Below are 24,139 nucleotides of genomic sequence, written 5' to 3'. Positions count from 1 at the left end.
GGAGGTAAGATTCGAAATACAAATAAGAACTAAATGAGGACAATAAGTATGTCAGAATGATCACAGGAGACACAGGTGAAGATAAAAAGAGACATTAAAGCATCAAGAGCCTCTCCAAAATTCAAACACACTGATGCACATGGATGGATGAAAACCCACTGATTTTATACTGCAGTTGAAAATTTTCTTCTCTAACTGCTTAAGCCTACCTTCAGACTCTATAACGCTTTGTTTATGTGTTCAGTTCTCCATCACAAATAATTTTTTTGTTTGTGTTGTAGCATTATTTCCCATGAATTTCAAAACTAGGTTGGGATAATTGCAAAATATTATTACTACAAGTCCAGTTCCATGCTTTGCATTATGTAGAACTGTAGAGTATCAATGATATTTCAGCTGAGATTTTCCATTGTCCACCTTTGCAGCAATAACGGGAAATACACAAAATGTGATTTAAAAAATTTTTTTTTGTTCATCTGTATGATAGTCTAGTGGGAAACTAAATGACCCATAAAAACAAACTAGTTTTATTACAAGTCGATGCTTGGGATGATGAAGAAAATAAGATCATCAGCAGAGATTTCTTATTTCAAGTCAAATTGGCTGCTCCCAAAATAAAAAATTTAAGGCACTGTGATCTAACTTGCTCACTTATGTTCAACTAAGTCTTTGCTGTTTATCACCACAAAACCAGTGCCTTAAATGATGCTTAAAACCCCTGTGGAAAGAACTTATTTACAGCCTACAAAGAGGAATCCTAACTAGCACTGCTAACATGCAGAAAGGAAAACAGTAACAATTTATATTAGATATTCTGTATAATAGAATTACTTTAGATTTATTAGTTTATTTTTGAATATAATTCAAAATGAGTGAATGCACATTACACATTGTACTTAGTGATGGGCAAGACAGCAAATGTAATTAACAGAGAAGCAGCATAATACTGAAATGCTCACAGAGCAGCCACTTCCAAACAAGTCTGTGTTATTTTCAAGGCAGGATTGATATTTTTTAACGAATGTGTATATTTCATTAATAGTAAAAATGAGGAGAAGAGTTAGCTAAGACAATATTATTCTGGGCTCTAACAAAAGTAGGCTTGTTACGGCCCATCACAGCCAAAAAGGAGAAAAACCGCTCACCAGATCCTCTCTTAGAAAGAAACACTTTCCCGGTAAACGCTTCCAAGTGATCGTGTTGCCCATTACTAGACATGTTCCACTGACCATTAGTTCAGATCCCAAAGCCACAACACTTCACACAGTGAGAACAGTGATAGCACAGCCCAACACAGCCTGTTAGTGTGCAGCAAAGAAGGTAAGGTCTACAGGAAGTTTTATTAGATGAAGTTGAGGAGCACACAGTAACATCTTCTAACGCAATTACTGAAAACACCTTTAGGCCTGGAAATATTTATTCAAAGAGCAAGTTGAAAGCCATACGTAGAAGCCTTGTTAAGATTGCCTAACATGCAGGAGGAAAAAAGTTATATTTATTTCACATTCTTTCAGTCAGTGTACTTGTTTCTTTACCTTTTGAGGAATGGTATCATCGGGTGTCTCAGGAAGTCTACTTGAGGAATCAGACTGAAAACAGGGCATCAATTATATAAGCATCAGAGAAAGAACACTTTTGAGAAGAATGTATGATGGCATGTTCTCCACTTTGTGTGAATTAGACTGTCACTACAGCTATTGTGTACCAGATTACAAGCAGAAAAATATACCTAATGGTTTAAAGCTGGTTTGCTTATTTTAAGTACTTTGACACTCATGCTTAATTTGAGTTTAAAAATCCTCCATGCACACAGGCATGCCTAAAAACACAATAAAGACTGCTCCATTTCTTAAAAACAGTGTTTCAAAATTAACAGGAACTAACTGCCAAGTTTTCAAAGGCCACATGTGTTTCTGCTACACAAGCCCATGTTCATATTTGTGGATGGATGAAAGTACTTTTCATAAATGCCACATGGGCCAAACCAAGGCCCGTAGCCTGTTTGTTTTTTCTTTTTTCTTTTTTTTTAGATCACTGTTTACTGCAATATCTAGCATAAGGCTGAGAACTCAGACTGAAACCTCCCACAATTATGGTACTTCTCAGTCTCTAGAGGCTTGTGAAGATGCCTCTTCTGTTCACTGGCATGATCACTTAGCTGATGCAAGGACACCTCATCATATGCTGTAATTGCTAGTCTTCGAGTTCACTTAGTTTTGAGCCAAGTGGTTCAGTCCCTTCCCTAAACATACCACGAGGAACAACTGGACCTTACCAACCATTTAGGACATACAGAATACCAGGAAATACCAACACAGCAGAACACGTTTTTAAGAAAAACTTATTAAAAGAAAAAGAGGTTTTACAACAGGGCATAAAATCGCAAAATCTTGTCTACTTACCAGCAAGTTTGTTTCTTGTTCAGCTTCAGGCATGTAGGGATACTGAATATAAAACATGTCATTTCGCACCATCTTCTTCCTCATTCTGCAGGGACCTTCTGTCATCTCCAACATCCACTTGTCAAGATGGGAGCCAATGGGGGGACCCCACAAACCTCGCTCTCGTAGTAACTCGTATTCAATTTGAGACCACTCTTCTGTCACGTATTTTAATGCATTCTGCTGACGCTGAATACAAAGACATTTGTATATGCATCAGGAGTGATGCTTTTAAGCCAATCTCCGACGTGAGCAGAGACATTTTCACTACATTACATAAGAACATGTAATAATTCATAATTATAGTAGCATTTTCAGGTCGCCTTAATGAGATTTCCAGTGTCAGTTACCATAAAAGCAGGGTTCCTATTGTAATCTTCTCAATAAGGAGAGACAAAAAGAAGGTAAAAGCTCTGCTTTTCATTAATTGAATGTATTTCTAAATGGCAAAGATGAAAGAAATGTAACACTAACCCACTGATTTTGAAAAAGGATTTTAAGAATGATAACAAAAATTCTTTTGGAGGCCTTCCCTGTCTGTATTTAAACTCGAGAGAGAAGTTAAATGAAACAAAGTTTGGTGGTTGTTTTTTTTTTTAACTAATTGCTTTCAATGACTTGTTTCTCTCAGAAGCTGATTTCTTAAGATTTATAGCACACAGCTCAGCAACTAGTTTGAACCAAAGGCCCTTGGGGATGTTTGGAAGAAACTGCAGGGTGCAATGATTTCATTCTGAAAGGCACAGGGCATCCACTTTCTATTGCTGCATGATTTGTATTACTATAAAAGTAGCATTTGTATACAATGCTTCTCCGCATCTCCTCGCAAATGTTTGTACAATGTTTTAGAAAGACAACATATTCTAGCAGATTGCCAATCTCTCCTTTTTCCTTCTTTTTTCTTTTTTTTACATTTCTAAGGAAAGACTACTTAAGCTTCTTGAAAAAAATTAAGATTTAACTTATGTAATATTGCTACAAGAGTTTTCATCTACAACCAGATCAAAATGAGTTTATTTGATTGCATTTTAGAAAACCCTTTAAAATAAGAACTGTATCTAAACATTCAAGCATTTCACCAATGGCAACCTAATATTTTACAAGGCCCATACTGAGAAATGGGATTGGTATAACCTAACAGGTCAAAATGTTGGTGTCAGGTAATTAACCCTCTGAACCATACCTCCTGATATTCCTTATACTGCATATCAACCAGGTCCCGAACCACTGCAATGTGAGTAAACATCCACTGGGAAATTTCCTAATACAAAGGTAAGAGGACAGAATGACATTTTATAAACACAGGTTTTGTTTGGATGAAAAGCCTATGAATACGTTACCTTGCTAAACTTGCTCACAAAGTAGAGTTTCTTAAAAAAACCAACCAACCAACAAATAAGACTTAGATGATGAATTTCAGACTACTGCATGCAACAGTATCTAAGGTTTTGTTCTGTTGGGTGTTTTTTTCTTTTAAGGCAGTAAATTCATGCATAGCAATATCTGTTAAAAGAAACTGGCAAACATTTGGAAAATATTCCAAACACATGATGGAACATTCCCAAACTGCTGAACATTGGCACTGACAAATATTACTACTTTTCCTTATTTCAAGTAATAGTTTGTGGATGCTGCATAGTTTGCTGGAAATCCTCAAGACACCCACCACTTCTTACTCTGTACTGCAACATATCTGTTTTCACTTACTGCTCCCTCTGCCAATACAGCCAGCAATAGTTCCTGTCAGCTCAGTTTGTGAGTTTCTTCCTTTTCATTTTAATGTGTATGCCTGCACACCAGGAGAAGGACTGAGGGCACTGAGAATTCTTTATTTTATCAAAGCCATTGAGTAATTTTCAGATCAGTAAGGGAATTGGCAACATATTTTTTTCCACAGGACACAAATAACTCCTGATTAAGCAACAGGAATTATACATTTCCTTGTGGCAGGAATACACCTGCCTCCCTTGACCCAACATCTCCTCAGTGTCAAGTGCTAAATACAATAAGAACTCAGTCCTCCAAAACTTTCAAACTGCTCTCTTTCCTCTGTTTTCAATGCCTCAAATACTTTATACTAGCTCCTTGCAATACCCCACCAGGTACTGTCCACATTTGAGACCACATTTGGAGTACTGTGTCCAGTTCTGGGCCCCCCAGTTTAAGAAGGACTTGGAACTGCTTGAGCAAGTCCAGCGGAGAGCTACCAAGATGATCAGGGGACTGGAGCATCTCCCTTATGAGGAAAGGCTGAGAGACTTGGGTTTGTTCAGCCTCGACAAGAGAAGACTGAGGGCAGATTCCATCAATACCTACAAATATCTGAAGGGAGTGTGTCAGGATGATGGGACTAGACTCTTTTCAATAGTGCCCAATGACAGGACAAGGGCCAATGGGCACAAGTTGGAACACAGGAAGTTCCACCTCAGTATCAGAAAAAACTTCTTTCCTGTGAGGGTGCCAGAGCAGTGCACAGGCTGCCCAGGGAGGTTGTGGTGTCTCCTTCCCTGGAGACATTCAAAACCCGCCTGGATGCGTTCCTGCTCGAGCAGAGGGGTTGGACAAGATCATCTCCAGAGGTCCCTTCCAACCCCTACCATTCTGTGATTCTGTCCTACTGAGAACACCACTGCTGTAATACTCTGGTCTAACTTTTTTTCAAGTTTGGTTTGTTTTTTTTTTTGTTAGCAAGCAGGTTTGTAAATCAAATGTCTAGTCATATATCAAATGGTATATTGTTTTGCTGAACTCCTCTCTATAGTACAATAGAAACAGTGCAAAGCAGCATTCATATAAGGATTTTCCTAAACCACATGATCTTGGGGCAGGATGGAAAAAAAAAAGGACAAGCATCTATCTCACAGCTTCCTTTTCAGAGCAGTATTGCAAACTGAATTTAAGGCCCAGACTAGCAAAGCAACAAAACATATGTAACCAGAAGCAGCTGAACAGTCTCACCAACAATGGAAAGTTTAACTCTTGGCTTAATGTTAAAGACATGCAGATGCACCTACTAGATCAGGACACGCAGAAGCAAGATGCCCAGTCTCGATATTCAAAAAGCAGAAAACTGCTCACACTCCACAGGATTCCTGAACATACGTTGCTGGATTTTAGACTGCATGTTATCAACTGGCAGAAATTACCTGTGTGGTGAGGTTGTGTTTATGGAGACCACTCTCCTTGCGGTTTCTCCTGGAACCAGTTAGTTTAGAGAGGCCAAACCCACTGCTAACTCGTGAAAGTTTGGACTGTGTGGTTGGAACCAAAGCCTCCCCTCTACTGATGCATTTCTTCTCATGAGCTGAAAAACAAAGATAAAGTGTTGGGAGCACTTTTTAGGTGTGGGTCGTCACCCCACCCCCCCACCCCACCCCCATTATAGTTGGTTTTTTGACTAGAATAACCTCTTCTGCTACTTTAAAAAGGTGGGTGTTTTGGGGATTATGGCAGGGGAGGGTGAGTGGGTATGAGTGTGTGTGGTTTTTTCGTTTGTTTGGGGTTTTTGTTGTTATTTGTTTAAGAGTGCCCAGCAGTACTCAGTCATGTCAAACATTCATGACTTGTATGAGGAAAGATCCCCAGGTGAAATCTGGGAATCACTTGGTTTGAAATGAAGCACGACAAACAGATTTGTTACTCCTTTTATTGATAATCAAAATTGGGGTCCATGAGCTATGAATTCTGTCCTCACCTGAAGAGGTGAAATCCAGCTATGCACAAAAAAAATTATCACCTGGCCTCCCTCTAACCCCGCCAACTTTATTTTTGTTGATTTACATCCCTTAAAGGACAAGTGTGCCTTCCAAAGAAGGGAGACAGCACCTGGAGAAATATTTTTTTCTCAAAACAGTTACAAAGATAACAGAATTTACGTGATTTATGTTATTTTTTGTTATGTTATAAACAATAGATACTAGTGAAAAAAAATGCAGCTGAGCACTGTTTCTCTGCTGAAAAAGGAGGTACAACATGACCTCACTAAACAATCTCACAGCAAAAGTACGCTGTATTGAGCAGAGAAGCTAGGTGGCCTACTAGACCTTTTTGTGCACATACAACCATCCCAGTTGACAGTCAAGTCCACAAGACTGGTATGCTTACTCTAAAACTGAAGTTTTTAAAAAAAAAAAATCACAGCTTGGTTCAACTTTTTGAACAGTTTAACGTTCTCCAGATATTCAGCTAATGGATCATACTGTATATCAGCTACCTTTGATTTAGAAAGTACATGATCACGTTTCTCACTGTTTCTTTAATTCACTCCACCCCTGACCTTTCTTTTTCTTAAAACCACTACTACTTTCTTATAGGAATAATTTCTCCAAAGATCCTTCACTCTACTTAAAACGTTTCTGTAAATATACTGACTATCGTGAGATTCTGGAAACCTAAGCAAACATCAGCCAGGGACAAAGCACATCTAGAAATACAGAGAGTTTCCAGAAATGCTTTCTGTACATCCAAGTTAACCTCAATTACTTCAGAGCCATGTAATCATCTAAGAAGTCATGTCTACATAATTTCTTTATCTGCTGTCTGAACTCTTGCTAAGTCAGTTCAGCAGCAGTTGGCCTTCTTTATTACACAGGCACAGAGCTAACTCTTGCTTAACTTGCTGTCCACACGGATTCGCAAGTCCTTTTCCCGCAAAGCTGTTTCCTAGGCTGAAAAGATTTTCCAAGAAGGAGAAGTGATAGTATCACTGCTGCTGGAGAAGGACTGCTCAGTCTCACATTTACAATTTTATCACCAGACCGAGAGTTTGCAGGCTGCACTCAGACATGGTCAAGAGGGCTCCCCCTCCCTGCCTGGCACATCCAATCCTGAGAATGGTGACACAGGTCGTCCCAATCCAAGTGTTCATGGGAAGGAGCTAAATGACTCCATCACTGTAATCCACTATACACTACTGGGTGGACACTGACTCACAAACACAGGACATTGTTGAGACCACTGACAGTGTTGAATAAAGGCCCTGTTTGCAGTATATCCTATACATGGTACAGTTTCTGAATGAGGTATGTTAAACAGTAACAGGCTGGAGTACTTAACACTCCACAGAAGCTAAGCCCATTTTAAGACATCCAGTGCATATGGCTCACTTCAGTGAAACCTACCCTTCAGGACATAAAAATCCTCGGTTACACTTACCCAAATGATTCTGCCAACACTTTAAACTTGCTTCCTCAATAAAAGGTCTTGCAACAGTTATATCCACTTGGCCACGATCATTGACAGGTAGCGTCACTTTGAAAACTTCTTCTAAAGCCTGTTTTTTACTATGGATCAGCTCTGTCCACACTCTGTTTATGGCTTTTAAAAGAAGCTGGCGACCTGTATAGGTATGAGATTACAAACAGCAAACTCTCTATGGTGCCTACAGAATTGGTATTTTAACAGTAGTGAACTGAATAATTTCTGCAATTATACTCCAGTTTCTTGCCCTCTTGCATGACTTGTGAAATGCCTTTGGCCAGACTAACTTTTTTTTGCCATTTATATGCTATCAGAAAGTATCTAACAGTTAATTTTGGCAATTTCTTCCTCTGTGAATCTGAAACGCTGACTCTGATTAGTTGAGATTCTTCTCCCACATCCATCTATTAACAAAATGAGATTCAAAAAATAATCTTACAGAAGTATGTCTATATACACATATATAATTCCATAAATACATTACACCAGATTTTTACATATGACTGTGTGAGCAAGCACACACCTGCATAAATATAAAATATTTGCAAGGGGTAGGGTGGGGGGAATCACTGAATCCTTTCTTCCACAGCTAGTTCATAATTTTCCTTTAAAAGAAAAATCCTGAGGATGCTGCTAAATAATTTTACAGCTTATACCAATTATTTCTTACCCATGCTCATGTTAGATCTAGCTGATACAAAATCATGGTGCACACTTAAAATTACCCATCTCTATCACATTCAACTCAGTGTATATAAAACAGTATTTCTAATGCTGGTGCGTGTCCAGAAAACAATGACGAGTTCTTGCTATTTTAACAGAATGGCAACTTATCCTGGATATGTCTGTCTTGGTATTTCTAAGTGTTTTTTTGTCTATATTTTATATATTTTTATACACACACCCTCAGCCCTAAGAGTAACTGGGGTAAAAAGATTAGTGATGACAAGACAGAAGTGGCATTAGCAGACATCTGTGGCTTTGTCACTCTCAGATTACCTTCGCTGACATCTTGATTGTAGACTCCATCTGGTTCTATATCAGAGGGGATCATAATGTGCCAAGTTGTCATCCTGGCTTCTGCTTCCAATCCAAACCCATCAACGTTGCTACAAATACACAATGAGTTAAACACAATTGGGGGGAAAAAAAACCAAAACAAAACAAGCTAAAGCATTTGATTCCCTGTGACAGTATCACAAAGATTAATACATGCTACTACAGCAACGTATCTTCACTTCTATCCACTTGAGTTCTGATAATCTGCAGTCACAAGCTGAACTGAAGGTTTATGAAAAATGACGTGCCATGGACACTGATGTTGCTGGAGGAAGACAGTAATATTTGAAGAAACACAAAACAGCCGAGGCCATAATTGGGGAACATTCGGGTTTCTGATAACGATGCTTCCCAAATGTCTTTGGATGAAATCCAAGTCACATCTTTTTGGAAAGAAAAAACAAAAATGCCAAGCAGGCTTTTGCATCAATGCAGTAAAGTGGGTGTCTACAGCATTTGTGACGGGCATCTGATTGAACGCCTGACTGGCATTCATTGATATATTCAATGATATATATCCAAGTACTAAGATGTAGAATTATATGAAATGATTCAATAGACAATAAATCTAGTGACAGACCTCTGTGACTATTAATTACTTAGCACCAGTGTTTCTTTATTCCTTGAAAACATTTCAAATTATCAAAGCGTAACAACAAAATTCTTAGAAAAGCACTCCTGTCAGTATTTTAAAATACCCCTGTAAAAGGAGGTAAGAATGTTCTCTATACCTGGGCCCTTCATACCTAATTTTGTTTCAAAATGAATCACTTCAGCTTGCCTGCATTTCACTGGCTGGAAATTTATAAACAGTTATCCAGAATTTGCTGACTTATTCGCAAGTTGAGCATCATTGCTGAGACAGAACAGATGATTTTAACACTTCATAGCCCTGGCTCTGCAATGAACTTCCATCTGAGATATTTACCTTCCCACGTGCAGATTAATCAAGCAGTGAGCTAGGCAACTGATGAACTCTTGATCGTGATTTCCAGGTCCCAAAATAAGGTTTCTGTTCACAGTAAGGACCCTTAGGGAATCAAGGAGAGCCACTTGCTGAGGAACAGTTTTGTGCGCCCTTGAGAACTGGTACAAGATGGTCCTGTTCAGGCAGTGATAAATAGCATCCAGCGATAGTCCCTGAGATCTTCTTTTTGACTGATGTGAAAAAAAAAAAAACCATGATCAGATAGTAGCAGAAAATGAATTTACTGGCAGATAATCTTCCCCTGAATCGACCCCATGCTCATTTTTCAAAATCAGTATTTTACTAAGAGCATCAGTTCCATGAATTTCAATCACCAAAATGGCATGAATACATGATGATACACTTACAACTTCAGTATCTATAAAGAAGCTGCTTGTTTCTACAGCAAAAGTCTTCTACCGATCTCCAGTGCATGAGGAAGCTTCCCAAAAATGTCAAGGTAAATTTAGGAAGCTTCCCAAAATTCATGTGATGTAAATTTTGTTGTTTATTTTGGGGGATTTCTAAAAAATTATGTCATCTGAAAGCAGTTTTTACTTAACTGCCCCATATTAAAGCACTCCACACTGACAAGATGGGCTAGGGAAGCTCCATAAAAAGAGAAAAAGCATGGGGAAGAAGAGTGTGCTTCTATGCTGACCTGACATGTGTCACTAGTAGGTTGCTTAGTGACACACTCTATGGATTTTAAGGTAAACTGCAAAAATGTTTTCGCAAGCAAGCTAATAGAAGAACATTGTTACCTGTGCAATGAGCTGGATTATGAAGTCCACAAGAAGTTTGGATTCTTTGTTGAACATGCCCTGCCAAAGCTTATCTACCACACGCTGTGTAAAATAAAACACATTGTTCACCAGCACTTGGTAGCTTCCTCCACTTGTTATAGGCAGAGATGCATCTTCACCTAGGTAACAAAAAACCCTTAGAGTTTTCATTTATCAAAAAAACACCCCCATATCTGCACAGGTACATTCACATTAGTCTGTGCTTTCTAGACTTCTGTAAACGAGAAAAAGACTCAAAGGAAAAGCTAAAACCACGAGGCTTCCCTACAACGAACCTGGATGTTAAGCAAATGTTTGAAATCAACAGTGACAAAGGCCAAAATGGGGGGCTGGGGAGGGAAGAGTCCAGAAGAAATGGTACTGCTGTGACCCTGAGGCATCATATTTATGTATGGTCCTCCTTTTCAACTGGAGCTGCATGTGTGCATAACCACCTGTAGCTTTTTTACATTACACTCTTGCCTTTTTAAAGAGAAAAGAACCTTTTTATACACCTAGAGATGACAAGCGATATCAGCTAGCATCACTTCTCCCTCACTGTGCTTTGTTCAATAAAACTGAGAGTCAGGGGCATCAGCTGTATGTGTCTGTGTGTACATAAGTGTTGGTCCAGCTATATTAAGAGAAACTTGAAAAGTGCAAGTGCTTCCATAAAAAAGAAAATCATCAGTGGTGTTGATTTTGCTGGAAGTTCACCTATCTTTATCCACTTGTTGCCCCATCTGCACATAAAGCAACTGATAGCATCACACCTGGAGGAAGCTGGCAAAACCTTGAAGAAGGAACGCCTGGGGAAACCAAAGTCCGGCTCCTGGGCTGCACAGAAGTACTTGCAAGGGCTGGCAGCTCTTCTAAAGAATCTGACACAAAGCTTTCTGTAACACGATTCTGGATTTATTTTATTAATGCACTGCACCCAGAGAAATACAAATCATTGCGGTGGCAAGAAAGAGGGAGCCTTCCAAGCACATTTGAAGAGAAATGCATGCTGCCCTATGACATCTAGGGCGGAGATAGAGCAGACCAAGAGCTCCTGGGAAGCCCAGCAGGCCACCATGAAATCCGACTGGGCACCCGGCCAGGAATATTCCTACAGGCCACTTCATGATCATCTAAATCCATGCTCTGGTGGGACAGCCAACCTTACTGACATCAAAGTTAAGCTTCTAATTCTCTTCCTGTCCATTTAGTAACTGGATCAATGGAATCCTAATCCCAGGCTTTTTCTGAGGTGCTGCATTCATAATAAAACCACAGTAGGAAGAAATGGAAACAAAGCTAACTTTGCAAAGCCAAAGTCCCACCCGTGATAAATTGACAAAAGCTCCAGACCCTCTACCAAGGCAAGGAGGACAAGAGACATGATGCAAGATCCAGTTTCGGTTCTCTTTGATGTGATTGCAATTTGTCTGGCTTACATATGCAAAAGATTAATCCTTTTTTTTAAAAAAAAAAAAAAAAAAATCTATTTTACAACTTTGGCACAATCTTGATAGTGAGAGAACATGCAAGCACAGCAACACCATTTACGCATGAAAGGAAAGGCCAGGAAAAAATATATAGACTATCAAGTTGTAACAGGAGAGGACACAGAAAAAAAAACTAAAAAATCAGAACCTTTTGCTCAAATCAACAGATTAGTAATTAAACTTTGCTATATTACCCAATAAAACATCAGCTGCAAGTAAGTGGTCCATCACTCCATCCAAAACGTATGTCTGAAACTCCTTCTGCTGAGTTCGGGTTGATCTTTCAGGGGAAGCCTGATGAAAGAAATACAATGTTAAGATAATGAGTAACTCTGAGCAAAAAGACAGAGGGGGAGGATGTTCTAGGTCAATTTCTCTTTTCTCAGCTCTTGTAAACTGTCTTTTTTTTTTTCTCCTAATATTCTGTCTTGAGTAAAAAGTCTTGGCTTTATCTAAAAATTTAAGAATGCACATCAAGTATACGTTGGCTGTATGCAGTCTTACAGAGCAGGCATTATTACTATTTAAAAACAGTTAATTTATCTTCTGCCAAGAAAAGAACACATTCTAAAAAGGTGCATGGTTACACTGTGATCTCCTCAGTTCACACAGTCACCTACTTCAGTGAAAAAGAAGAGTAAACAGGACAGATCAAACATGGAAGTTGATCATGACTTCCACGGGGGGTTCTACATATTACCACCGCAGCATTTCTACAGTTATATAATAGATTGATACGCTAAGCCTTTCTAATTACCTTTGCACTTAAAGTGGTTTTCCCCTTTATCATCTTGAGTTGTTCAATGCATACATAATCATACCTAACTGAACGATCCACTTAACACCGTCCTGGAAAGCAATATAACACTAAATTAACCTGCTCTGTCTTGCCCTGTAACAGTTTAGCAGCATGTACATACCCAGTCCTCTGTTTATGCTAAGGGGACAGTAATTAACATTGATGAGTGGTAACAGATTAAAACAGCAGTAAAGCAATTTCAGCCAATTGAGCATGGCCTCAAATATGCTTCCTGATGTTTGCATATAACTGCATCTCTTGACAATTCATTTTTTGCTTTGTGACAGCAAAAAGATGTCCAACTGCCCCAGGAAATTCGTTAGGAAATATACAAGCACAATCCAAAATTCCTGCAGCTAGCAAAAAAATTGGGGAGACTCAGCAACACATAGATGAGGTAAGAAATAGGTAGGTCAAGGGAGAACGTGAAATGATGTGAACTGAACATTCCAAAATACATTGTCTGAAGAAGGTGTGGGCACGTTAAACAGTAACTGAACTCCTCATTCCCTGCGTCACAACTTAACAGAAGGATGCTTTCTGCAGGTGTCACAAACCTTAAAAGATAATTTACAGGAAGATTACAGAGTTACTTTGTGGATTTTTATAGCATATGGTGCCATATGTCTGCCACTTCTTTTTATCTAATATGAATAAAACAGAAGCCTTAATATTTCTACAGGGATTTTACATTTTCAGCAAAACAAATACAGCTGTCATGGTCTGAAAGGTGTTTAACAAATGAATCATATTCCACAAAAAATAACTTGAAGCTACAACTTCTCATGCTGTTCTCCACTGTTGAACACCTAGTGTTGTGATCCATTATCTGTTTCCAGACAAAAGGAGGTAAGATGCCAAAACAAGATTATGGCTGCTCTAAAGTGAGCACAAAATAGAAATAAAACATGGTCACGGCGTGCTCAGCAACTAACAGAGCCATTTGACTGGCCAAATGAAAGTTAAGGGCCCACAAACAAAAGCAGTAGTAGGGCTGTGGTGTAGAGGGGACAACAGAGCACAGCAAGAAAAAAGCCAAGTAACCAGTATGCAGACTGTCAGCTCAAGCACCTGAGATGGTCACCAATATACACAAATACTGGGCGGGGGGGGACAGGCAGGTAGGAGAAGTCCAGAAAGCATTCTTCAAGGAAGGTTGAGATAAACCCTCTGCATTTGCTTTCTTACCTTTTCCAACCTAGTAAAGAAAGGTGAGCAAACCTTCCTTTTTCTTCCACCTCTTATTTCATTGAAATTTACAGGATTCTACTGAATCCCAGGCCATCACTCCTCTAACTTCAAAAGGTAAGTAGAGGAGAACATTTTAGGGAATAAGTGACACAATAAGTTCAAATAATAAAAACAGAAGAAAACACAAAAACCAAAGAAACTGTACCTCTAGCAGAAGATCTACCAGTGGAGTCTGTTTGCTGGCTGGTGTGAGACATAAGTTATCAATTATCAGCACTCGCATGAAGTCAAACACAAACTTCTTGGCAGGATGGTTGGTTAGGTATGTCTTTGTGCCAACATTGCAGTATTCTGATTGGCTCCTGTTCATGCCAGAATCAGCTGCAAAGGCTTTAAACTCTTCAGCTGGGGACCCAACTTCATCATCAAGATCAGTGACCTGTGAAAAACAGCATGTTAAAACTCTGGAGATTAGCAAATTAACAGCAGTCTGTTTGCTACTCTGTTCTTTACTTGTCTTTTTGAGGCTATTCACATTTTGCTTCTTAAGACGCCATTTGCAAGATTATTATGTTCAGGATCAGTTACCTAGTACACAAAGCAAACTAATCAGTGAAGACTGGACTGAGTTATGTGAGCTAGAGATCACATTTCATATTCACTTACCAATAAGAAGTACTTGGGCAATTTCTAGACACCTTGCAAAAATAAATTTTCTCATTGCAAAAAAGAAAAGTTTTGAAAAAATTAGCTAAAGCAGTTAAAATAAAATTAAGACAGAAGACAACTAAAAAAGGCTATCAAGCTTGTGTGACAGAAAACAAAAAGGGAACCGGTTGTTTTCTTTTTTTAATACGATACCTTCATCAGAGTGCAGTTATGGGTAAGCCAGTTTCACAAAATATCACCCCACCCCCCAAAAAAAAGTCTCTACAGCTTTCCTATTTCTGACAAAAAAGGACGTTTGAGGGGCTAGTTCAAGAGGACGAGTTCTCCTATAGAGGAGTACTTACCAAAAGCACCAACAGTAATGAAGGCTGTCAAATCCAAAAGACTGACTGTTTTTATCTAACACTCTCCTCCAGATGCAAGAGATGACAATATGACTTCCCTCAACAGGCTTATTGCATCACCAGCTTACATGTTCAATAACCAAACGTTTTGAACATTTGGTTTGCTTCAGCAGGAGAGTTTTCCCAATACATGGAGAAAAGCCTGAATGTGTAGTCCTTCTGGTTTTAATGGCAGCCTCAGAAAGGCAGAAAGATCAGTTAGGAAATTTTCTCTCAAGGCTGAATTTGGGCTGCAACGTTTTGTTGTGGGAACCTGGCTGTTATTCATCTATTACACAGAGGATTTATTAGTTCTACACATTTGGGCAGAGGGAAATCTTGGAGGAGCAAACTGATTTGGAGCCAAGAGAGCCCTCGAACAGGAAAGAGCTCAAGTTGTCAGGCAGCTACACAAAGTTTCAATGGACCTAGTAGTTAAAGTAAAACCTGCTCAGAGACACAAGGTTCCTCTAAAAACTCTGTACAGGTGAAGGCCAAATCAGCGTTACCAGTTTATAAGTGTGTCTGCGTGCGTGTGTGTGTGCACGTGTGTTTGTGTGAGAGAGCGCTCCTAGCATCTACTTCAAGTGCATGTTGAACTAAAAAGCAAAATAAACTCCCCTTATGAGAGACTCATCAGCACACACCTTTGAAAATTGATCTCCCAATTCTATTGACAACAAAAAGATAGCATGCCACCAGTAAGTAATGCCTGAAGTATTTTACCATACCCTCCTCAGTTCTAGCATTTGCCAAAATGTAGCCTAACTATCCTTTCACGTTCTTAGTAAAATTACTTTTAGACATTGGCTAACAATAACTTTATTTTCTTTCCATTCATATTCTAGAAATAGTAAAATTTGTAAATCACGCCTAAGCTCAAAAAATAGTTCAGGTGGCAATGCAAGCAAAGTTGAATTCACACTTTCTCCCGGCTTGAACTCAATAGTTCCAGGTAATACAAGAACACTGTTTTGTGGTTAAGCCACAGATGAAGAAATGGGAAGTGGGAGGAAAAATTAAGTGTTAGATTTTATCACATCCTCCAGAGCAGAGGGCTGAAAGCATAGGCTGATGCAGTCTCTTTTGCTTTCGTAAATCTGAGCTGACATTGTTCATATGAGTGAAAAAACTCATCCACTAGAAAACAAAAAAACACATGTACATTTCCCCTGAAATGAAGCTTTGGATGTCACTGCAGAGCAAGCGCTCTGCAGCTGAACATGTACTTGGATTTGGAACTGAGAGAAGTGCAAAACATCGAGCCCAGTCTTTACAATGACCTCTTTCTGCAGGGTAGGTAGAGCTTGAACTTTGTATGACTGTTAATTGATATATCCTTAAAAATAACACTCGGGAAAACCAAAACAATTAACTAGTTCGATTTCCTACCATCTCAGAGTACGGTCGTATGTTGAAAGGAAACACTGTTGCTGCGAGTGCACACAGGAACTCTGGACTCATCCACAAAGAAACGAGGTCTGGCACATTGTGATACAAATATCGAAAGAACTGCATCAAGGTGACTGGATATTCTCGAAGCCAAGAGCCTTCTTCCTCTGACTGCCAAGGCTGGGTTGAAAAACAAACAGCACATTAGCACAGATGGCACTAATTGAAGAATGATCATTTTAGAAAGGAGCTGCAGGAAGAGGAGCTGTAGGATCAAATATGCAACCAAACACATTGTCAAACATGCAATGAAACACGTGATCGTGACACGTGATCAAAGATGGGGCCAAATGTGATCAACCACATGGACAAGTACTTGTTCAAGCAGAGTGACTGAACATGTGGCCAAGGACATGACCAAGTGTGAAAACCACATCCAGAACATGTCAAATGCATGTTGGAGCACTTGTCAGAACACAGGACTGAAGACATGGTGTCCAAACATGTGACCTAATAGCCGATCAGACAAGTGACAGAAAATGTGTCCGAGCACATCACCAACATGTGACAAACCTAACGCAATGTGACAGAACACGAGTCTGAGCACGTCACCATATGATGAACACCTGACCAAATGTGACCAAACACATAGTTAATTTTGCCTCCTGAATGTGTGACAACTGAACAAGCCACCAACTTCTAACAAACACATAAACCACATGGCCAAACCATGTGCCTGCAACAGGTGACAACAGAACATGTGATAAGAGAACATGTGTCCAAGCCATCACAAACATGTGACTAAACACATGGCAGCATGTCACCATATTTTAAGTGCAGTAGAAACACAGAGCTGAACATAACAGGACATGTCATAATAAAAGAGGCTGGAACAAGTTGCAATCACATGATGAAATGTAACCAGACACATGACTGAACATGTGATAAACCCATAGCAATAACACATGGCAGCCTAACACATGACAGTAACCTATGCCTGAGCATGTGTTCAAGCACGTCAAACAGGAGACTGACCACGTTTACAACACCTGACTGACCATAAGACAAAACATGTGTCCTAACATGTAATTATTCAAGACACATTGGTAAACATGATCTGATTCATGTCAACCCAAAAATGCAATGGCACATCTGAACATACGCCTGATGACACAGTGCAAGACAGCAAGGCAAGAGACAGCACTTGTCTCTGAGCATGTCACAAACGTGTCCGAACAGATGAGGAGCAAACACATGACAGAACAGGTCACCAGCAAGAGACAGAACATGTTACAACAGGAACGTGTATCACAGCAAGTCACAAACATGTAACCAATACACACATCCAGAAGATACTTCTGAACATGTTAACACGGGAGAGACACACAAATAATGCTTCTCAGAGCATATCACAAGCACATGATGACCAAACAGGTGAAAACCAAACAGGTGCTGCTTTTCAAACATTTCATGAGATAATTTTCAGCAGGTAACACACCCTGGCTTCAAGGAAATGAAGTATTTTCCCTGTGAGAAACCAACTTTCACTACTCTTGACATTCGACTCAAAGATGAGATGATACATTTTTCTGGCAGTAAATTAATTTCCTTCAGGATGTGGCTATTAATAGTCAGGGGACTTCTCTGCATGTGGAAGGTTCATGCACAAGATCTGCAACTCACATAGCTCTGAGCAGATGGGATATAGTCTCTCAAACATTCCCCCACGATGTTAATCAGGAAAGAAATTCAATGATCTCTGCCAAGGGCATTTTATCCTTCTGCTTTCTTGTTTTGTTTTAATTGCAGCAAAACACAAAGCCCAGCCTTTTTCTGAAAAAGCAGCATTAATTTTGTGGCCACTAATATTTCCACAGATACTGAAAAATAAAATAAGATAGAATAACCCACTGATAATGATGGTTTTCACTCAAGTATTATGAGCGTAACTCACCGCTGGGTTTGTCATGACACTAACAAAACCTTAACTTTTTTAATTTGGCTTTTGACCACATGACAAACTCGAACAATTCTGTACATTTAAATGCAAGCAAAATTTTTTATGCTTACTGAATTCAGCATGCTTCTCAGCATTCCCAACAGCAAGAAGGCAGCTTCTGTGCAAACACTGTGTATTGAAGAGGTAACGGTGCCACAGGAGGCAGGAACTCCAAATATAAATGTCCAAATAGAGTCTAAATCAAACTGTAAGAGGTAAAAGAGAAGAAAAAAGGCATGAAATAATCCCTTTCCCCTGTGCAATTTGATACTGCTTTTTATTATACCCACATATACTCATTTGGCAGTATCTAAAAAATGCATTGTTTCATGTCCTCCAAACTTTATCCCCAAAAGCTTGATATGAAGGTCACATGTCACTGAAGAATATTCCTTCTTAACCATGTGCTAATATAACTGCAACTCTCGCCTTCTCAAAGTATTTAAGTGTTTTGAAACAAGACGACCTGTCAGCACAAGTGCTGCACAATCACTTCAGTTTACTTCATTCACATCTAGCAGTAAAACTCACATGGAATACCACAGGAATAAAAACAAACCAAACCAAACCCCAACACCAAAACACCCCAAACAAACAAAAAAAACCCCAAGCCAAACAAACCAAGTTGCATTTTCCAGCAAGCCCAAAAAATGAAATCAATTAGAAAATAAAAAAGGACAAAGTGCCCACCTCTAGCATTAAGAGTGCTACTGCTAAATATTTTAAATAGTTAAATGTAGTTTCAATTTAACAGTGCTGTACTTCAATGATATAAGCAGGTGAGCTTCATGCCTCTACTTCACTGTAGCACGGTGCTAAATGTGCTGGCAAGTATTCCTCTTGAGAAAACAGGCAGGCAGAATACCTTCTACTCTGAAATTTTTACTTTCCAGTTTCCACTGATAAATAAATGTTAGCACTGCATCCATTCTAAACAGGCACCTTGTCTATCTGGAGTGTGGCTTTTCTCCATAATGCACTACACTAAGGCTTCCTAGGACTCTGTTGTAGACCACATAACATCTACTCATTTATACACAATTAAAACAAGTCCAAAATCAACCTGTTCAGAATAAGAACAATAAATGTTTTCCAGCAAAAACTGAGCTGCCTCCCTACAAAACTGCAGAGACTTTCTGAAATAGAAAGTACCTTGTTTTGCCTGTAACTTCATGAACTCTCCTTAACACACCAACTCCCCACTCTTTCAAAAAAAAAAAAAACAAAAAAAAAAACAAACAAGCAAACAAAAAACTCCAAAGAAAGCAAGCAAAAAAATTATGCCCCCTCTGATGTCCACTCCATGCTATCTTGAACCAGGGATGATCTTCTCACTTGACCCCAAAACAGACCAGAAAGACACCAGTGACAGCTATGCCGTAACAGGCTGGCTTCTACATACTCCCACAGTACCTTGTCCTCCCACCCCAAACAGCTCAGCACTGAACACCACATCGTGACTGTGAGTCAAGCTGCAGAGAAGAAGGAGGGGGCCTGGTTAATCCATTATTTTCTTTCATGACAGAATTACATTTACATCTTACTAGATAATCCCTACCTGGCAACCCTGATTACATCGGCTGCTGATGACAGGTGCACTGACCTGCAGGTTTTCAGGCAGTTCAGTGACTGGCTGCTGCAGGAAAAGGGCCATGAGGAGGAAATAGAGCGCAGGTACATTAGTGTGCTTCGGGAGAAGGGACTGCAGAACTGGAAAGCCTGGGAAGTGACAAGCGTCCCGGTTAATCTCCCGGACCGTCGATCTGCCACCAGCACTCCTGCCGACATTGAAACCTAAGATGAAAAAAGAATACAAGAACCCAACAATTTTAATAGGGAAATGCCTGTGAAGCTCACTCTTACTCAAGTAATAAACTCAAGCGGGTACCTCCTCAGAAATTAAGGCTGTAAGAAATGAATGTGTCTATACAGACTATCACGCATTACGCAATTCTGCTTCAGATGTCTAATTTTTTTAATCAGTTAAAAAAAAAAGGACATTATTGCCATCCAGTACCAGCACCAAAGAGATGACACTGCTCTATACAGACTGCCTAATGCTACTGCATACACATACACAGATCCACTTTCTAACTGTGGCCACAATTTCAGATTTTTAGAACACCCAAGCTTCTGAAAAAAGGTATCTTGGTGGCTGAGAGGGAAGTATCACCTTGATCTCAGGTACAGATTTATATTGCCAAGCAGCAATCCCATGGCCCATTTAAGTCGATGGGCAGCTGATTTGTTTCCAAAGATGTCTCAGGGGCATCTTGTTTCAACTGTTTTGTTACTGATTAATCACAGCTGGTACGAAGCATTAAATACTCTTAAGTGCTGCCAGAGGCACAAAACTCACCTTTTGTGACCCTGCTTCTACCTAGGTATTTCATTTTCCTATTTAAAAAACAATAAAACAAAAAAAAAAAACAAACCCAACAACAAACAAAATAAAACACTGGGACAGCAGAAGCTGTTTTCAAGTGAGGAAGGAGGCAGGCAGATGGTTCAGTCTCTGCATCAGCCCAGATAGCGAGCCATTCTTCTGACACTGCCAGATATCTGGTTGTTTTTCTGAGGCTCTAATACAGATATTCTTTCCAACAGAAACTGACCTTTTAAACAGTAAACATCTACCAGGAATCAGATTAATGAACCCTTTGCTACAAAGTTGCAGGAATCCCATCAGTAATCTTGAACAAGAAAGGCTTGTATTTGGTTTAATGAGAAATCTTGGAGCCAACGTGTTGTAACTTATTAAAAAACATAGGGTATGAAAACCAGATAATCTGTCACTATTGTTTGATGAGACACAAGTTTAAAAATATCTGTTTGGTCACAGTCTAGCTTGGATTCAATTAAAGTGATACTATAAGTAAGAAAAACCTCTACAAATGCTCTCCAAATATGATTGCAAATCAAAAACTTATTTAGAAAGATTTTGTGACTGAAGAAAATATTTATATTATTGGATATTTAAAGTGGATACAGAATAAAAAACAGTAAATTCCCACAAATGTCAATGGTTTTCAAATTTTAAAGCATGTGCATGCAAGGCACATGCATGTGCAAAATTTGTTTCTTAAATAAAATACAGGACCTTAATTATAATTCACCAAACAACAGATGCTATAGCATGTTAACAATAAGTGTTTGCACATGTAATATGGTTTCAGAAAAACTGTTTTCATTAACCTTCCTAATTCATTAACAAAGCAAAGAACCATCATCCTATGTTCCTCATTAATATCGTGAGGGATATACTATGGGAAAGCACTGTAAACAGACTTAATAGACAATTTTATTTATGCAAAAAATAGCAAGATAGCGAAAGACACTTTGATAGATTTCAATGAGTCAAAGTAGAAAAAAGTGGACTTTATATTTTCATTTGAGGAAAAGGCCTCTTTCTGAAGTAATATCACTTCAACAACACTTCACAATTATTTCCTTAAAACAAACCAATTAGGAAAAAATCTTTAGGGCAGAAACTGATCATACACTGCTGCAACATAGAGAGATGGCTCCTTGCACAGTCATTTTAGAAACAACAATTAAGTTAAAAGTTCTGTTAAAGACTCCCATTTGATGTCAATGGGTTTGCATCAGGGTCTGAATGGACATTCATCTGAAAAGCGCTATCCTATTTTGACCAAAAAGCCCCAGGTCCATGGGAAATCGCCGCTATACCTGTCTACACAGAATCGACATCTATTATTTCAGACACTTGGAGATGCATTTCAGACAGCTTAGAATGCTCAAAATGGGTCCTGTAGCACTAAAGCCTTATACACTGAATCCTAGATCATATGGGGTAACAGAAAGGTCTGATAACCTTGATAAATGAGGCTTTAAGAACCTGCAAAGAAAGTCTTTAATAAGAGAGCGAGCATGAGCAAATGTGCATGCAGAAGAACGCAGGAGCGGGAGAGGAAAAGAAAGGCTGGGATGATACCTTGAGCACCAAAATTCACAAGAAAACAAATCCAAACTGGTAATTCTAATTGGCACAGAACTCACTAAACAAAGCAGCTCAGGTATAACAGTGCATGATGTTCTAACTAATAAAAGTAAACAAATGAGTAAATTTTACTGAATCTTTATTAGCTATGTACACATAAGGTGCTACACTATGCTACCTTTGCATCTAGCTGAGATGTGCCAGCCCACGGGACATACTTAACCTCACCATGATGATAACAGAAAAAACTGATTAGCTACACAGGCTTCGTGCATGTGATACGGTTATACTGAACTACATTGAAATCTGTATAATGTCAACTGAAGGGCAGTTTCATAAAGCTGCTCCCTATTGCCTAGGGAATCTAACTCTTAGTTGTAAGAAAAATGAAGTGCAGAGGCATCTGATTGCAGTACAAACAATGGTAACAGAAAGGATGCATCTGCCAGACAGTATTCATACAATAACCTCTGTCTCAACACATACGCACACACGCTCCCATGCAATCCTTCAGTCATGAGGGGGCTGAGGTGTCATACCTAGCACAGTACCAATCTTATTGGTCAAGACAGAATCTGTCTGATCAAGCCAGCCTCCACCACTGAGACCCTCCTTAAATTTCATAAGGATGGACTGATTACTCAACAGGACCACAAGTATTCGCATGGCTGCTGTGACCGTGGTGGAATGCAGATGTTCTTCCATAAACATCATAATCCAATCAAAACCCAGTGTCTTGACCAGTTCTTCACAAGCCCTAATTAAAGAGAGGGGAAAAAAACCAAGAAGTCACTTTTTACAGCATTTCATTTCCTACTAGATGGCAAAAATCAGTTTCCTCCACTACAGGGCAAACTTCAAGATGAGAGAAAATTCAGATCTATCAGAGAGTTAACTGAATTCTTAGGTAGATTTGCTACACAACAAGGAATGTTGCTCACCAAATCTTGTTAAATGGAACACTTACAGCGCCTTTGTTTAGCAGAAAGGGAAGACTAAACACAGGTCCCGGGACTATCCCATTGCTTGAGATTTCTCTAATTGCTGCTTTTGATAACAAACGTGGAATGCTGAACCAGAAACATTTGTCCACAAGTTATAATTTCCAAATACTTTTTGTTGAGCCGTACATAGGTATGAGAGTTTTCACAAGCCTTTTTAATATACTCGTATTAAAAAATGAAGGTTGTTTTGTTCTGGTTTTTATTATTTTTAATCAACAGAAGAGTTGCTTCAGAATATTTGAAAGCATATGGTGTCTTTTTTTTCTTTTTAAAAGGAGTACTGCTGAAAAGCTCAAACTGATTCAGGTTGTATGTCAAACACTACATAATCTACATATGCCACACATCCACAAAATGCCTCCAAAAGACTCGATACAGCCTACTGGGCAGTTGCTTGAAAGTTGTATTTTGTCAAGGTTTAACTTGACAGTGTTTCAAAGTCTCTTCTCCAACTCATCACACGACTCTAGTGCTTCCTCACGTGCAATTTTAAGGAAGTAAGGGGCATTTTAGGGCCAATGGTCCTAACAATAATCCCTACTGAAGCCATTTGATCTTAACCAAATGGGAAGCTGACTCTCCCGCTTTAAAAATACAAGTTTTCTCTTTTGACAAATTTTATTTTCTTTATAGACATGCATGAGGTTATGAGAAAACAGCACCAAGAAGTACACAAGGAGAGCAGAGGGTTAAAGAACTGGCTGTCCAAGAGAGCTATTATGACTAAGGAGATAACAAAATGGCTATGAAAAAGCCATTATGTTAACTCCAAGATAACAAAACTTAAAAAATCGAAGTAG

The 24,139-nt window shown here is 39.1% G+C and overlaps 1 protein-coding gene across 5 annotated transcripts in view; it reads right to left on the bottom strand.

Annotated features, from left to right (window-relative positions):
- Positions 1-24,139, bottom strand: part of WDFY3 (WD repeat and FYVE domain containing 3) — a 179,852-nt gene that overhangs the window by 27,910 nt on the left and 127,803 nt on the right. For 3 of the 5 annotated variants that reach the window (XM_075090410.1, XM_075090406.1, XM_075090409.1), the window contains 14 exons: positions 22,875-23,092; positions 19,933-20,168; positions 18,446-18,580; positions 16,376-16,555; positions 14,137-14,370; positions 12,136-12,235; positions 10,431-10,591; positions 9,628-9,857; positions 8,640-8,749; positions 7,596-7,778; positions 5,588-5,745; positions 3,625-3,702; positions 2,403-2,630; positions 1,536-1,589 (listed from right to left, as the gene is read on the bottom strand). In XM_075090410.1, the coding sequence (XP_074946511.1) occupies positions 1,536-1,589; positions 2,403-2,630; positions 3,625-3,702; positions 5,588-5,745; positions 7,596-7,778; positions 8,640-8,749; positions 9,628-9,857; positions 10,431-10,591; positions 12,136-12,235; positions 14,137-14,370; positions 16,376-16,555; positions 18,446-18,580; positions 19,933-20,168; positions 22,875-23,092 (2,305 nt within the window). The remainder of the gene's footprint in view (positions 1-1,535; positions 1,590-2,402; positions 2,631-3,624; positions 3,703-5,587; positions 5,746-7,595; positions 7,779-8,639; positions 8,750-9,627; positions 9,858-10,430; positions 10,592-12,135; positions 12,236-14,136; positions 14,371-16,375; positions 16,556-18,445; positions 18,581-19,932; positions 20,169-22,874; positions 23,093-24,139) is intronic. The other 2 variants (XM_075090407.1, XM_075090408.1) reach the window with 2 other exon arrangements.

Source organism: Phalacrocorax aristotelis, chromosome 4 (assembly GCF_949628215.1).
Source record: "Phalacrocorax aristotelis chromosome 4, bGulAri2.1, whole genome shotgun sequence".
NCBI lineage: Eukaryota > Metazoa > Chordata > Aves > Suliformes > Phalacrocoracidae > Phalacrocorax > Phalacrocorax aristotelis.
This window is presented reverse-complemented; position numbering and strand designations above follow the sequence as displayed.